This window comes from Meleagris gallopavo, chromosome 6 (assembly GCF_905368555.1).
Source record: "Meleagris gallopavo chromosome 6, MGAL_WU_HG_1.1, whole genome shotgun sequence".
Lineage (NCBI taxonomy): Eukaryota > Metazoa > Chordata > Aves > Galliformes > Phasianidae > Meleagris > Meleagris gallopavo.
The window spans coordinates 31,410,890-31,426,314 of NC_139409.1; the positions used below are offsets into that span (position 1 = coordinate 31,410,890).

The 15,425-nt window shown below is 40.4% G+C and overlaps 2 protein-coding genes across 23 annotated transcripts in view; one reads left to right on the forward strand and one right to left on the reverse strand.

Moving 5' to 3' along the window:
- Window positions 1–8,771, reverse strand: part of NPVF (neuropeptide VF precursor) — a 48,607-nt gene extending 39,836 nt beyond the window's left edge. For 9 of the 14 annotated variants that reach the window (XR_014883898.1, XR_014883895.1, XR_014883890.1 and 6 more), the window contains exon 1: window positions 2,641–8,771. The gene's annotated coding sequence lies outside the window, so the exon portion shown is untranslated. The remainder of the gene's footprint in view (window positions 1–2,640) is intronic. The other 5 variants (XR_014883899.1, XR_014883897.1, XR_014883888.1 and 2 more) reach the window with 1 other exon arrangement.
- Window positions 1–15,425, forward strand: part of LOC146544126 (uncharacterized) — a 66,119-nt gene that overhangs the window by 11,831 nt on the left and 38,863 nt on the right. For 5 of the 9 annotated variants that reach the window (XR_014883905.1, XR_014883901.1, XR_014883904.1 and 2 more), the window contains one exon: window positions 7,051–7,115. The exons of 1 other annotated variant lie outside the window; for it this stretch is intronic. Coding sequence is in view for 2 of the 8 variants with exons in the window: in XM_085226216.1 (XP_085082342.1) it covers window positions 7,051–7,115; window positions 12,781–12,856 (141 nt within the window). In the remaining 6 variants the exon portion in view is untranslated. Of the gene's footprint in view, window positions 1–7,050; window positions 7,116–12,780; window positions 12,857–15,425 lie in introns of all 9 variants that reach the window. 3 more of the 9 variants (XR_014883903.1, XM_085226216.1, XM_085226217.1) reach the window with 1 other exon arrangement.

Genomic DNA, 15,425 nt, shown 5'->3' on the forward strand with positions numbered 1-15,425 from the left:
CTCATCTCTCTCTGCTCTAGAAAAAGTTGGAATTGTTCAGAGTGACCTAAAGCACTGGCTCTCTTATTTATTTCTCGCTTCTGCTGTCATTCATTACACTAAAGGTTGTTTTTTTAATGAAGCACGGTGAGAAAGGAGAAATAACTTTTACCTTCTGTTCTAATTGATGAATGATGTGTGAACTAATCAGAATGCTTTGCTATAGCCACCATTAAAGCAACAGATGTATGTGGCTCAGGAGAGATTTGTTAAATAACTTCAACCTTTAAGTGTAGAGGATAAATGGGTGGTGACATCATTATACCTTGACAAATAGAAATTATATCATTCTCTTTTTTTCATTACTGATGGATGATTTATTTCTATGGCTTCCATTTTCATAAGATCCACTCATTGTTTCTAAAGTTAAAGCCTTTAAAAAGTGCAGTATGCAACTGAAGAGGCTATTTTGCACATCAGCTGCAGTGTGTTGTGTTCAGAGCTGTTCTCCTGAAAGGTGCTTCTAATAGAACAATACCATGATGTGCAGTATAGTAAGACAGAAGGAAACATTTGCAATTTACACTTGGGCTTATTTTTCTACCAGCCACAAAACCAGTGTGTAACGAGCTATAGGGCATTCAGTGTGACTGTACTGCGCTTCTATCAGCTGCTGGAGGTTTTTTATCTTTGCAACAAACTTGACATTTTAGAAGAGAGAGAGGGCTGTTCTGTACTGCAGATCTGGGTCATAATAAACAGGCAAATGTTTATTTCATTCATAAATAGGCAAATGTTTATTTTCTCATCCATATTTTCCCAGTATATTCTGGGGTCCTGGCTTGTTTGATTGCACTTCTCATATAGCCAGTGAGATGGACCAGAATTTCCCTGAAAATTGCGGTTATTACTGAAGATTGCATTTCTTCTACTTTTACTGTAGCTTACAAATCAGAAACTAAAGTATGCAACTGTTTGGATAATCTATTCTCTCTAGAATAGATTAAAATGACAGAATAAATCTTGGAAGTTCATGGAAGAGCTTTGAATGAATTATAACCAGAGATGAAAACAAGGTGAGCTTTGCTTGGCTGCGACCTAAATGAGGGAATTAAGCTGATGCTGTGTCAGGGCAAAGTTTGCAAAATAAAATAGGAGTCACTAGCATGTACTACAGAAGAATAGAGAGCAGATTAAAGGTGACATTTCTGCCAGAAAGCTTTTGTATGTGCCAGGGAAAACAAGAGATCAAGGTTACTTAGAAAAGAAAGAACCAGGAAGACAACATTCACACAGAAGATCTCATGGGTGTTGGCAGGGTTTCTTGTGGCCACAGCTGGTACACTGTGGCCTGAATGATTGCTTGTGCTCTTACCCCAGAGAGAGAGAGGCAAGATATGGCCAAGACATGATGACAAGTACTCTGATTCATCTGGTGTCTGGCAGGAGCTCTGCAGTCAACCCTTTCCTATACAAGAAACTCTTAAAAAAGAGTCCCTGAACACTTAATCTGATCCTCAGAAAAGCTGATAAGCTGGTCCCTGCATGCAATCCATTCTGAAAAAAAGCTGGGGGCTGTCCCTGCTAATGATGCCTGCAGCCACTATGTTGCTTCTGCAAGGAGCAGGTAATTGGGGAAAAAAAAATGGCAAAGACTCAGCTCCAGGTAGGCTCTGCTGAAAATTAATTTAAGTTTCTATGTATGTCTATGTGTGGATTTAGGAGTCAAATCTTAGTATTACTCTTGCTGTCAATCAGCTGCCTTAAAAATGGTAAATTATCCTAAGTACAAAAAAAGGAATGGAGGGGCATTTTAATATAAATATATAAAAATTAAATGCTGCCCCTAAACCAAACAACCTACAACAAAATTCACTTTGGAAAAATCTGTGTGTAGCTTCTACAAAGGCAATTAATTTGCTTCAGGAACAACTGTGAAGAAAATCACTGTGTTTTTACAAGAGAACTGATGTTCATTCAGGTCCCTTCTGGACCTAAAAATCTATGAATCTAGGAAATGATGCCTCATTTCACAATCTAAGTCATTAGAAACACACTTCAATTATTGAAGTAATCACGTTTCTTAGAAATATGGCTGCTGTCTGCTTAGACGATCAGTGTTTTATTGAAATTCATGAAAAGAACAGCATTTGTTACCAGAATTCTTCTTTTTTATTGTTTTCACAGACTCATTAGAACTCCAAAATACACAAAACCGCTCAGTATTATGATGTAAAAATGATGTAAATGAATACACCAAAGTATTGCATGATCCCCTCACTCCCCCCTTTCCTCTGTAAAAGCAAAGAAGGTATGGAACCCTCCCAAACAGGCAGAGGTACATCAGGAAACTACAGTTATTTTATACATCTGAATGACTGTTCTATTACATCCTCTTCTGTTTTGCTATGGATGTCAGAGAGGGGCCCTAAAAATCAGGAACTACTTAAAGAGATAGTATTCCGTTCCTACATACTAGAAACATGTCTTTACAATAGAAAGCATAGGCAGGCTTAATTTTGTCTCTCTCAGTGTCCCTTCTAAGGGAGGGGAGAGCAATTCAGCTTGAATTTCTTAATGGTGCTGTAAAACACGACCAATTAAGCACATCTGATGGGCCACCTGGTGAGCTCTATTGTGGAGCTGCAGAGCAGCACTTACCTTCCTGCTCTGGAGGCTGTGTAGAGAATCAGCACAAAACTCTTCTTTACGGGGATGCTTCTGGGTAAATAATAAGCTCAGTCAAAGAGGATGAATAAAGGAAAGATTTTTATTTTTAATGCTGAATGAATATAAGGTAGGACTGAAGTAAATGAAAACATTTCCTTGAGAAAGTGAGCTCAGTAGAAACTTCTGTTTTTCATAAGCTGTCTCTCTGAAGAACTGGATGTGCTTTAACAGTATCGTTTCTGATTTATCTGCTGTTGCCAGATAAATTTTTCTTCTAGGGGGGAGAGTAGAATTCTCTTTATTTAATGTACCATGTCTGGAATGTGGACTAGATTCAGCTACATGTCGCTTATAATTATTTATGTAACTTATTAATCACCAGGTTGTCACTCACTGTTTATAAAACACAAAAGAACACTTGGAGCCTGAAAAATTACATTTTTCCTCCCCTGTACCTCCCCAAAGGCCCCTTTGCACTTCTGAGGAGACCTCTATTTAAATGAAAATCTGTTGCCCAGTTTAAGCAGCAAGGAACTCTGTAATGATAATTTAAAGAACATGCTTGTGCTTGGGAATTAGAGGATTTGCTTTAAGGTGCTGTTAAAACTTTACTTTCAACTTTTCTGGAAAATGCTCTTGGCTCATAATTAAGGTGGGTTTTTTTTTTCTGGATGGGTCATGAATAAGGTTCCCATCGTGCCTGCTCAGCAACTTAATTTTCCCAACACTTAATACTTGTAAAACCACAGCAATCTCCAAAATTGCTACCTGTGGATTGTGCTTGAAACTGGCCAGTGCCTACAGAAATTGTTAGAGTGCCCATAAACAGACGTGTGGAGCTCTACACCCTGCTTTCCAAGCCTTGTTTCTCTTGTAACTCTATGATGAGTAAATCAAGTGTGGTTTTGCATAATTTGCTTTTGAGCTCTTGTGCAGGATAGCTCAGAGCCTGTCTTTCAGGAGAAAGTACCAGTTCAAAGAGAGAACAGTCTCGGGGCTTGTAAATAGTGCATAGAAGAGCAATGACTCCATTCAGCTGAATTACATTTAAGATTTGATTATGAATGGCATCTTTGAGGCAAGCCATTTATCATTTGGCATTCTATGTGGGTCTCAGTGTCTTGAAGCTTCATAAAGGCAATTTATTAAACAGCTTCAGTCACATTGGGAGGTGACTCAGTGAGCTGGTGAAATCCACTATCTGGTGCCCACCTCGCAGGCTGTGGTACCAGCAAGATGCTTATCCTCTTGATGCCTCAGCACAGCCAGCACTGTAATGGTTGTACTGGTTTTTATCTGCCATCTTACCTGTTTGGTGGGCTGACGAGCAGCATATTTTCAGTCTTTGCATGAAAGGCTCCACATTAATCCATGCCATGATCTGCTTTGTTTGCTTCCACTGTTAAAATTACTTGTTTCTCCCAAGATCTGCCATCTGTCACTCTTCACCTTTTACATTTTTTATGCTCTATAGCTGAGCAAACACAAGTGCCTGGGTAATCCTATTTCCCATCATCTGTGTGTGGAAGTGCTCTGAGAGCAAGGCGATGGTGAAGACTCACTCCTATCTGGGTTCCCTGGGACACCAGGGCCCTCCCTGCAGCCTTGTCCAATTGCAGTTGCTAAAAGCACTTTAGGTTTTTCATTGTAGTTGTTGCCCAATCTCAAGAAAACTATTTTAATTTGGGTTATTTTCCCAGGAAGCAGCATAAAATTGAAGGTGGGATGGGCAAGGACATGAGGCATTAAATGAGGGAATGTGGGTGGCCAAAGGGGACAGCTCTGTGCTCTCAGCAAGGATAGTGATACTGAGATATCATTGGGCACCTTGGCACTTGACAAAGGGCCAACCCTTTTGTGATGGCTGGGACACAAGCCACTGAGTCACCAGTTGCAAATGATTTTTGTGTTTTCATAATCCTTGTGAGTAATATCCTGTCAAAGTCTCATCAAAAGTTATTAGTCTCTCCATAAACTGATACATCAATATGTAAACTTGCCTTGTAATTAATTTTATGAGCTATGCCCCTGGCACCACTGAGTTCTTATTTCATTTTGGGAGCATAATTGATTAGGCTTCCTGTAGCTACATTGTAGACCAAGGATGTTGCCACCAAACAAGGAGCAGTCTGTGACAGCTCATTTGCAGGGAGCTATCTACTTTTTCCAGTGTTGAGCATACAGAAGGCAGTGTAAAATATTTTGTATTGCTACTGCAGTGCTCTGCTTGGAATTAAAAGAAAGAAAAAACAGGCTAATTAGACAAATTACTAAGGTAAATTTGTATATATTTGTACAGCAGCTTTTATTCTCCACTGTAAAGGTTTTTCTTCTCCACTGAATTCCTTTGATAATGTTTGTCTCACTATAGCATCAGATGACATTCCCATTCAGCAATTAGATTTTGCATTGCTAACATTTCCCTGTTACAATTGCATCAGATACTTTCCTCTGCTTTCGGTAGCTGCAGTGGCACAATCGAATCTCTTTCTCTGATCTGCCTTTTAGCAATTACAAAGCCCATCTTTATGCCTATGCTTTAGTAATAGGATTTCCCTTCTCTGCCCCTGTTTAATATTTGAGTGAATGTTACCTGAGAGAAATATGTTGGACACGCAGGCTGTATTAGCTTAATTTATGGCTAGCATGAAAGAGGCAATATTTCCTGTGGATAAGGTCAAAAGGGCTTTGTTTTCTATTAATTAAAAATAAGCTCTTACAGGATGATGCGTGTAAGTAATAAAGACATAACGTGCATTTGCCATAAAGAAAAGGAGTGGGATTATTCATAGAGCAGTGATCATAACTGGAGCCTTGCTCTGACCCTGGCAACAAAGCAAACAAGGGGAAAATATGGATTATTTTATTCCTTCCTGCTTATGCCAGCTGGAGAAGTGAGCTGAGTGCCCAAGGGATGCAAGTCCTGAGTTGTGCAGCCCCTGGAAGATTATAGGCACAAGGATGAGACTAAGAGTGTCTGATGTTTGCATCTCCAGGGAAAGCTCTACGTAGCTGAATGTGGTAGGAGTTCTGTCTAGAGCAAAAAGAAAAGCAAAACCTCAGAAAGCTGTTTAAAAATGAAACTAAGAATTTTAGACGGAGAGTCAGAAGAAATGAGAAATGCTTCCCTCCAAAACAGCAACAGAATGATAAATTACTTTTGCCTTACTGAAGCCAAGCTAGAAAACCTCTGTTCACCTCTATTATCTACTTCTGGTCTCTGAAGATGCATTACCATATTAATTCATTGCATTATACAATCTGAGCAACTAAATGAGTTTACCTTATGCCCTCTTAATAGTATTTTCTCTTAATGCTAGCTTTAAGTGATACATTTTAGGGGATGCTTGAAGTAGGATGCATCAAGAAAATTTATTTAAATTCAATTTTGCTTACAAATTATGACTTATCCCTTCTTGATGAACCAAGTATGGAAAAACCACACAGCCTCTCTATGGGGGAAACCTCTCAGCACTAAAACTGCTGCTACCTCACATGTAATGCAGGGTTTTACTGAGGCAAAAAGCAGCAGGAGGCAAGAGGGCCTGCTTCTGTCAAAGGCATCTGTGGCATCATGGGCCGAACAACGTGTCTGATGGATCAGGATGGTTCCACCTACAGTCTGCTGGAACATAGGGTGTGTGCTATGGTGCTGTGCTGCACATTGTACCCACTGTGTGATTCAGGGTGTGTGTGTGTGGTTGGCTGCGTTGTTTGTTACTCAGGCTTCTGTGGTGTTGTTTTTTTTTTTAATGTTCAACTATTTGCTATTTACAACACCTGATAGAAGTAGCATTAACTTGCTGCCAGCTGGAGATCAGTTCCTATCTGACCTCTTGATACATACTAAACAGCTTGTGACTTCAGAGGGAATTTCATCTCATCTTTGTGGCACTAACATAAATTAGTAAATAGAAAGTATCTTCATTTGACATGTTCCAATGTAAGTACATGATCAGCAGAGTCTCATGTTCAGTAATTTTAATTTAATAGGTTTATCCCTGTGCTAGGTATGCTATTCATTTAAACTAACCTTGCTTTATTTGAATTATTGCTCAGATTCACACAAGTACAAATGACCTAATCTTCCAAAATACATTTTCTGATAGACATAAGCAAACATTCTGAAGAAGCAATTATGTAAAAGAAATGGTTTTAGGCAACAAATGGCTCCATAAGTAAACGAATGCATCCTAATCACAGGCTGAAAAAATGTGACACTTCTATGGTTTAAAAAAAAAAGTTAAATCAATGAAATTTGATCTTTCTGAAAGTAAGAGTTCAAGACTACTCTGAGAAATGGAATACAGTGAAAACAGTGAAAACAAAGGCTGTTCCAGCCTTTTGCTGGTGCATAGCCTGCATACACACATCTGACCAGTGTCACCTCTGACTTTCCAGGTCTGCAACATCAGTGAGAAACTACATGGAAAGCCTGCCCATTTTTTATCTACAACCTGTAGGAGGTAAGGTTTTTTAACAAGTTGAAAGGTCTTTCTCTAAAGCACAAGTACTACAAAAGTTTGCCATGCTACGCACCTTTGTGTATTTTCTATTTTTTCTTTTGCCGATGCCTAGGGATTATATTACTTATGTAGGTCTAAGCACTTTTCCCTAAATACAAGAGGAATGTGGGGAAATATGTTAAAAATGTGTCAGAAGAGGAACATTTATCTACTCATGCTGTTTGGGGAAAAATGTAATTGATAACTGTTAGAGAGATATTACAAAGCCATGTACTATCAATTGTGTCAGTGGGTACAGTAAGAAAAGCAGTAGATGAAGCTTGGTACTGGAGAAATCAGTATAGACAAATGATTTTCTCACAGTGAACAAATCAAGACTATTTACTGAAGATAATAGGTAGCTACACAGTTGTGCATTGGTATGAACAGAGTATCAAGACAAGGGAGAAGTTTGGTGAAAACACAAAGGTTGCTCGAGATAAAAAGAAGAAATTATATTGCTAAAGAGAGAGGAAGAGCAGTATGACAGCAGTCAAAGCATTTTGTGAGAAGACAAAGAAATGCAGTAACAGAATGTACGATATAAGGAAGATGAAAGGGAAGGGAAGAATCTGACAAAAAGCAGATAAACCAATTAAATTGAACAGAAAATCTCAAGTTTGAAGATGAGGCCATGTGTGATCATCTGTATTTCTGTGGAATGGTGTAAAAAGCATGCCTTTATGAAGGCAGAAAATTGTCTTTATATCCTTAAAATGAAGGGTTTTTTTTTGTCAAAACCTGTCTTTTGCAGTGACCATTACCAGCGTTCTGAGATTAAACTGCATTCCTTTGTATCTGCATCGGAGTAGTTTGGGGCACATTCTGTTGAGGTGATGGTTTCTGAGCATGCAGAATGCAAGGCTCCACTTTTTCCATAAAGAAACACAAGAATGGGTAAAAGCATTTAAGAGAGAGACTTCATTAACAGGAAAGAGGCTGACAGAAGGTGATACATGTTTCTGTATCCCACTGTGTTGACAGAAAAACTGAGTTTGGAGATATGCCTCTTTAGGATTTAGACTTAAATACACTTCTTGACTTTGCTTGAGATTTGAAGTCAGAATAAGTCAAGTGTAAGACTGGAAACATAAACCACAAATGAATCAGACATAGAGCATAATTCTAAATGTAATGGATACTTTTTCTACTGCATACCATAGGAAGTTTATAGACCGTGCAGCCAGGTTCAACATCACTCCTTTTCTAGCTGTTAACTTCTGCTCCTCCTCTGAAGCCCAGCGACTGCATTTTAATGGAGTAATCCCACCATAACACCTTTCCTCTCTAAGTTCAGATCCCTCTTTGCTTTGCTTCCTGCTTTTATTTTCAAGCTGATTTGCTGCGTCCTGCTCATACCTGTGCAGCCCCAGCAGCTCAAACCTCACACTCCCAGTGCCTCTCTGAGATGGAATGTAGGTTGCGTGTGCGTGCATATGCGTATCCAGGAGCTTGGCTAATATAATCCATATTGGAGGAAATGAGAGAAAGTCACTCACCCTGTCCTGGGCTCACAAGATGAACTCCTGATGGAGCAGATCTCCAGAGAGATCCTTCCCCACTGGCAGTCAGCTCTTAAATGGGTCTAGGAGAGGTGGAGCCAGGCTCCACCCCTTCCTGCAGCACAGGTGAATCGCCTTCACCTGTGCTCCTGTGGCTGACTCATTGCTTGCCTCAGGTGATCAATCAAAGGTTCAGGCTGTGATTCAGCAGCCCCATACAAGGTAGAAATGCAAAAGCTCTTTGCAGTCAGCTAGTGGGTTGGCTGCCATTGCCCAGGGCCAGGCTCTTTCTTTTACAGGGGAACACAAATACTTCCAAATTAAATATGCAAGGCATTGCTTACATCTACAGTTTTCGCATGATCCTTGGTGTGATGCTGGCTTCCCATAAGGTAATACATGGCACATGGCTAGGATAAGATGATACAGCTCTATCTGGAAGTACTCATAAATGTTTTCTCTCTTGTTTTCCTTTCTCATAGGAGTGGGTATGGTCTACCAGGAAGGTACCAATCTGTACCCAAACCTGTGGCTTTTTTTTTATGCTTAGAAACAAGAGTGCCTTTTTACACTCACCATGTTATTTGTCCAACATCTGCAAGTTAGCATAACTTATATGATAAAAGACTTCAGGAGAATAGACTATTTTCATCTAAATTGTGCTGTAGCTGATACAAAGGGAATGCAGAAGGAGGTATCCAGAACATGAGCATCTTATATGCTATGATAATAAAGGGCATGTGTCTATGAGGAGCATAGCACAGTGCCAGCTGGCAGTGCACTTGATCTTTATTGGTAGCATCAGTCCCCAGGAACAGGAGGGATGTGTTTGTCCTATCTCCAGGTGGCTGCCTACACAGTGGTGGGCAGAAGAAGGGCTTTGCTGATGTAAATTGATACTTCGCTTATGTTGCTCATGGCAATGCCTTTTTAACTAGTGCGCAAGATGAGAAGAAGAAATGTGGTGTCTCTGGAGAAACAGGTGCCTTTTAGATGTACAAATAAAGCAGTTATTTACAAATCCCTTGCTGGCACTGGGGAGGGCAGTGGCGCTGGGCACAGCAGAAGCAGCACATTAGGCAAATGTTTCAGCTTTGTCTCTAAGATACATGCTGCCCTTTCTAAAATAAATATGTTTGTACCTTAGAGAAAAAAGGAATCAAAGTGCTAACACTTGCAGGAGGCACACAACATGAAGTGCTGTTTTGTATACTTGCTCATTTCCTCAGACTTCTGGGTTTCTCAAATATGTCTCCTATGCATACTTTGGACCATGGAAGATGTTTCTATGGTGACAAATAGATGTTATGTTTATTTACTGGGCAGCAGAGAATGACAGTGTTGGCAAATGGCATTTCTTTCCATTTCTTTTTTTTTTTTTCTTTTTTTTCATCTTTCCAAGGGAAATTTTGGTTTAGCTAATGAAGCTGGCAGCAGAAGCAGAAGCAGCAGTTTTTCAGATACCATTCAGCCCCACTTCGAGTATGTGAGACAAAGGTTGAGAGCAGTTACTATGGCTGTGTGATTCTCCAATGATCCCTCCAAAGCCTTTCTCTATTCTGCATGCACAGAATTTGTGGTGAGCGGGTATTGCCTGCAGAGTGTCAGGGAGATTTCATGGGAAAGAATATAAATATTTCTTGCATTAAGTGCATGGCTTTTTTTGTCAATCCTCCCTCACATCTGTTCCTGTCAATATTGTCCATAATAATGATCTTTTAGGTAAAACTCTTCTAGCCCGTACTGTTTTGGGAACAAAATAAAAGAAAAACCACAAACAAACAAAAAACAACCAACCAAACAACAACAACATAAAAAAGGCCCTTCATATTTGCAATAGGCTGTGAATAGGAGGAAAGAGATTTTTAGGAGGAGGCTTCTGTGAGAAGAAGCTTCTGGCTGCCACCCACCAGGTCAGACTGCCCAGGGCCCCATCCAACTTGGCCTTGAACAGCCCCATGGATGGGGCAGCACAACTTTTCTGGGCATCCTGTGCCAGTGCCTCACTGCTCTTTGAGTAATCAATTTCCTCCTAAAATCTAATCTAAATTTCCTCTTGCTGAGGGAGTGAGGTTTTTGTAATCTATCTTTCCTCCCTTCTAATGTATGTGCTTGTGCTGGAGCTGGCCAGTATCTGGCTGTGTCTGGAAAAAACAGAGGAGCCAGCAAGACAAGCAGTTTCATGCAATATTAACAAGCAGGAAAAAGAAGCTGATGATACTCATCGGTGACAGACTAGATCTAAGTTTGAATGTTTGACTTAACCTTTTGAAAGTAAATAAGCTGCTCTGGCTTTGCTTTTCCTTCCTTAACAGTTTCGAGATTTTGCCTCTTGAGCTTTCATTGCATGGGGAACTGCATACACTGTCCATGCAGGTGTGGTTTGATGCTAAGAAAACACACATCAAAATGGTACTGTTGGTTTTCATAGACATAACTGATCTTCTCAGAATTTGGTCTCCAGTCAAAAGATGCGCAAATCTACACCCATCCATATATAGTCAGCACATTCCTGGAGTTTTTTAGAGTCTTGCATAAATGTACAAGGACTGCTTCAAAAGTAATGCCTCCAATTTCATTATGTTGGCCCACGAGGTCAGAGGTGAATGTTGTTTGTATGGCATAGAGGTTGAACCTTCCCACCAATATTCCATTACATGTTGTTGCAGCAAAGGGGTAGTCTGACAGAATGGCATCTGACATGGACATGCGTATGAAGCAAAGGAATGGAATTTAATTCCTCCTTGTGGAAAAAATGGCACCCACTGACGTTCACTGACACTTGCTGAATGTTTGTGGAGGCCAAACAGTGGATGTGAGCACAGTGAGGCGGTGGTGGTGCATTTCAGCAGTGGCAACAGTGATGAGAAAGTCAAGCCATGTTCTGTTGGCCATGCAGATATTTATGAGCATGGCATGCAAGTTCTTGTTGACCACTGTCAAAAATGCGCAGTTAATGGTGGTGACTATGCTGAAAAATAGTGTCTTGTAGCTGAGAATTTGCTGTATTGACTAGTATTATTGTGCTCTTTGTATCTGTCACAGTTTTCATGGAAATAAATAGGAGGCATTACTTTCAGATCACCCTACACATACATAAGATATTTCTACAGAATGCCTCTCTGTAAATAATTATCAATTCTGGACTTTGTTTGAACTTGGAGATGTTTAATTCTTGCAAGTGTTTTTTTTTTTTTTTTCTGCTTTTTGTTTTTTTTTTCCTCCAAATGTTTTGTATTATGTGTCTGTGCTCATTTCCTGAGCAGCCCATCTGTGCACTGGGCCTAGGACCCTGGATCTGGATTTTCTGTCTCCACTCACACTTGCAGAAAGCTAACCCAGAAAATGTTAAGTACAAACAGAAGCCCATTCGTAGGCCATAGCAAAGACACAAAAGAATATGTTCTCTCCTTTAATATGCTGTAACCCTAATCTTGCACTAGTTCTTACTGCCAGCAACTTAATTACAGGGATTTGATACTTACATCTTGAAAATATTTTTGGAGGGCTTTTCTCCCACTTTTTGACTGTTGGATCAGGCCCACCTAAAGCTGGCATATGCCAACAACCACAGGAATGAAAAAGGAAATTCTCTGTGCTGCATGCAGTACAAAAGATGTGGAGCTCTATCCACATCAGCTCCTTCCAAATTGTATTTGTGTGCTTCAGCAAGTCTTGAGACTAATGTCAGATGGATCCCTTGGATGGTTATTACATTTCCACTGCCATGGGATCAGAAGGGTCTTTGCAGTTGCCTTTGGCTCTGAGGCAAAAAGCCTTGTGACATGGTGTCAGGAAACGAAGGAAAGAATAACAAGGAGACAAATGAAACAACTTGGCAAGCCAGAAAATGTGATATTGGAGCCAAGCCAGCACTGTGACACAACATGGGCTGTGAAAGGTCCCTGGGGAGCTGGCACGCTGCTCACTGTGGGACGTGGGTGTGCGACAGGGATGTTTGCATCCTCTTCCAGTTCCCAAGCCCTGACTGCTCTCATTCAAGGTGGGGACTTGGGGCACTGGGCCCAAGTAAACTGAGAGGAAAATCATGCAAAAAATTTATGGGGGCATTTGAGTTTGAATGATTGACAGGTTCTGCAATACCAGAACTTTTGCATTTGAAGGAAAAAGTGGGTACTTGGTTTTGGTCTTGAGAAGAGGCCCTGAAGAGGAGGCTGACTACTCTTGGTGTGTAAACAGGTAAGGAGAAGCCCTGTTCTCTGTGAAAGGCAATTCTACCAAACAAGGAAGCTTCAGATAGCATCACTACTTGCTGTAGTACTCTTCAGCTTCTCCTTGTCACAAAATCCTTTGCCTCTTGGAGCTCAGGGACTTACTTACTAGAAACGACATATTCTCATACTTGTTTTTTAAGTCTGGTCCCTTGGAAGTCTTTCAGTCAAACGCAGTGGTCAGTGGTTCCAGGTCACAGTGCCTTTTATATGACTTTAAGCAAGAAATTACTAATGATGTGTTTACACCTCAGGCATTCCTCTGAGGTTGCCTTTACAAGGAATCTGCTCCCAGAGCTCATTTGTTCTGATCATTAGCTCACATTGCTTTTTGTGCTGAAAAAGGGATAAACTGTCTGCAAATCCAGGTTCTGTAGGCTAGATATAAAGGTGGATAAAAATATGTTTCGAGAAACAGGTCTGCTCACTCCTCCCACAGTGGAACCTACCAAAATCATTCATCTGCCAGTGTTTGGTCATCTCAGCTACATCAGATGCAGGAGAGGCCAGCTTCAAGAAAAAGAGAAAGTAGGGAGATGAGGCAGAGGTGCCTCAACTCGAGAGAAGAGCAGGAGGCAGTCTGAGATGGGCTGGCATCAGAAAGACCACAGAGAACCATGAAATGGACCTCAGCATTGGACAGTGGCATGATCTGATGGGAGTTAAGATAATACAAAAACAAATGTTTCATAGAATAACTAGACTGGAAATCTACAGAAACATCTGTTCCTGTCTTAGGAACCACCTCACTTCTACCGTTGTGAAGGCTTTTGTTTTGTGGCATAAGATGTCACTGGCTGGCAGAATTGTTCAGGAAAGCCAATTGCCCTTCCTGAAATGCCTGCATTCACCTCTCTGTGACTGAGCTGCTGCATTTCTTGATGAATAGATAATATGTTTTCAAATCCTGGCCATTTGTTTGGACCTAAATCCAAACAAGAAAAGTCTAAGCTAAATATATAGTGTTCTAAATCTTCTCACATAACACATGAGAAGGGAAAAAATCTTTCTATAGCATATGAGCTTTCTTTCACCTACCTTCTCCTTTTCCTCTGCCTATATTCCTCCGGGCAAAAGATAAGTCTTCTCTGTGAAAGTAAAATCTTTCCCTTAGTATATTCCCAGATTCAAATTTGACCAGATGATTCTTAAGAAGCTCAGAGGAAGATACAAATGGCTGCTTCAGGTTAAAAATGGCCTTTTATTCTGTGAAACACATCTAAAAGATGACCGTCTGTCCCTTTACTCACACCCTTACCCTGTGAACCTCATATTCTTACAATGCTTGATCTTCACAGAGAGAAACAGGAGTTTCAAGGTTCAAGATCCAAATGTGACCCTAGTTTGGGCAGACTGGAGTTCATCTTTCCAGTGGGCTGATGATAAAGATCATTTAAAAACCATCTGTTTGAATAAAATATAAGCGCTGTTAGACGCTTGCCTTGTACATATTGGAAAAGGTAGTGCTGAAGGTCCAGAGGGATTACATGGTTTCTTGGTCTCTTTATAACAGGCTTTCAGTAATGCATACTTTTGGTATAGCCAGACTGCAAGTCAATGCAATATACATGCTGTACAGCCATCACTTGTAACTGGAATTGCTCTTTAATGTTAGTGATCTTTCTGAAAACATTTGCACAGCAACTGCTAGCAGAGAAACCCGAAAGGAAGGGTTAAAATGAACAAAACTTGCATTACACATGATCAGTCAAGCACAATGGCATCTGTCAAACAACTTCAAATTCACAAGTTTTTTCCAAATACATTTCCAAGAGCTGCTCCAGTCTCCAGCACAAAGCAGCGTGCTGCGGCAGTCATTTAAAATTCTGCTAAATCATTCTGCAGCTCTCTAACCAGTGCTAATAGCTTTTAGGCTGGCTAGCAACCTCATGCCAATAGGAAGTCTTGCACAGGCTTCTAGGTCTTTTATGTGTGTGGGTAAGCAAGAGAGAGCACCACAGATTTAATTTAGTGCCCTTGGTGGCTTTCAGTAGAACGTGTATAAATCACTTGTGACTTCTGTTTTGTGGGGCGGGAGTTTGTCTGGAGTAAGGGAAAAATCAAATAATACTTATAAAGTTGAAAGTTGCCTTGATTTCATTTGCTGATTTTAAGCAGCAAATTGTTTCTTACCCATCCTTGCATGATAATTGATAAATGTACTGAAATGGGTTGTTTGAGTTTCGATGGACTCTCTGGGCAATCACATAATAACGGGAGTTCTAAATGTGCCCTATAGGTACAATTGCTAATTGCATTGCTCTGATAATTTCTGTATGGGAGAAACACATTATATTTCTCTCTTGGCATCTTGCAACAAGGAGGCAGAGCCATCTTCAGCTGTGTCTGGCACAAGGTCTCGGAGCAGAGGAAAGGCTGTAGCACAGCCCTGAAAACACAAGCCATCAGCCCAGCTGCAGGGAGTAAGAAATGCGAGTAAATTACATGAGATGAATGAGGCTCAATAGGTCTGCGGGCAACATTACTCTGCAGATGAGAGTCACTTCATCTAACATTAAGCTTTGAATGCTACACTT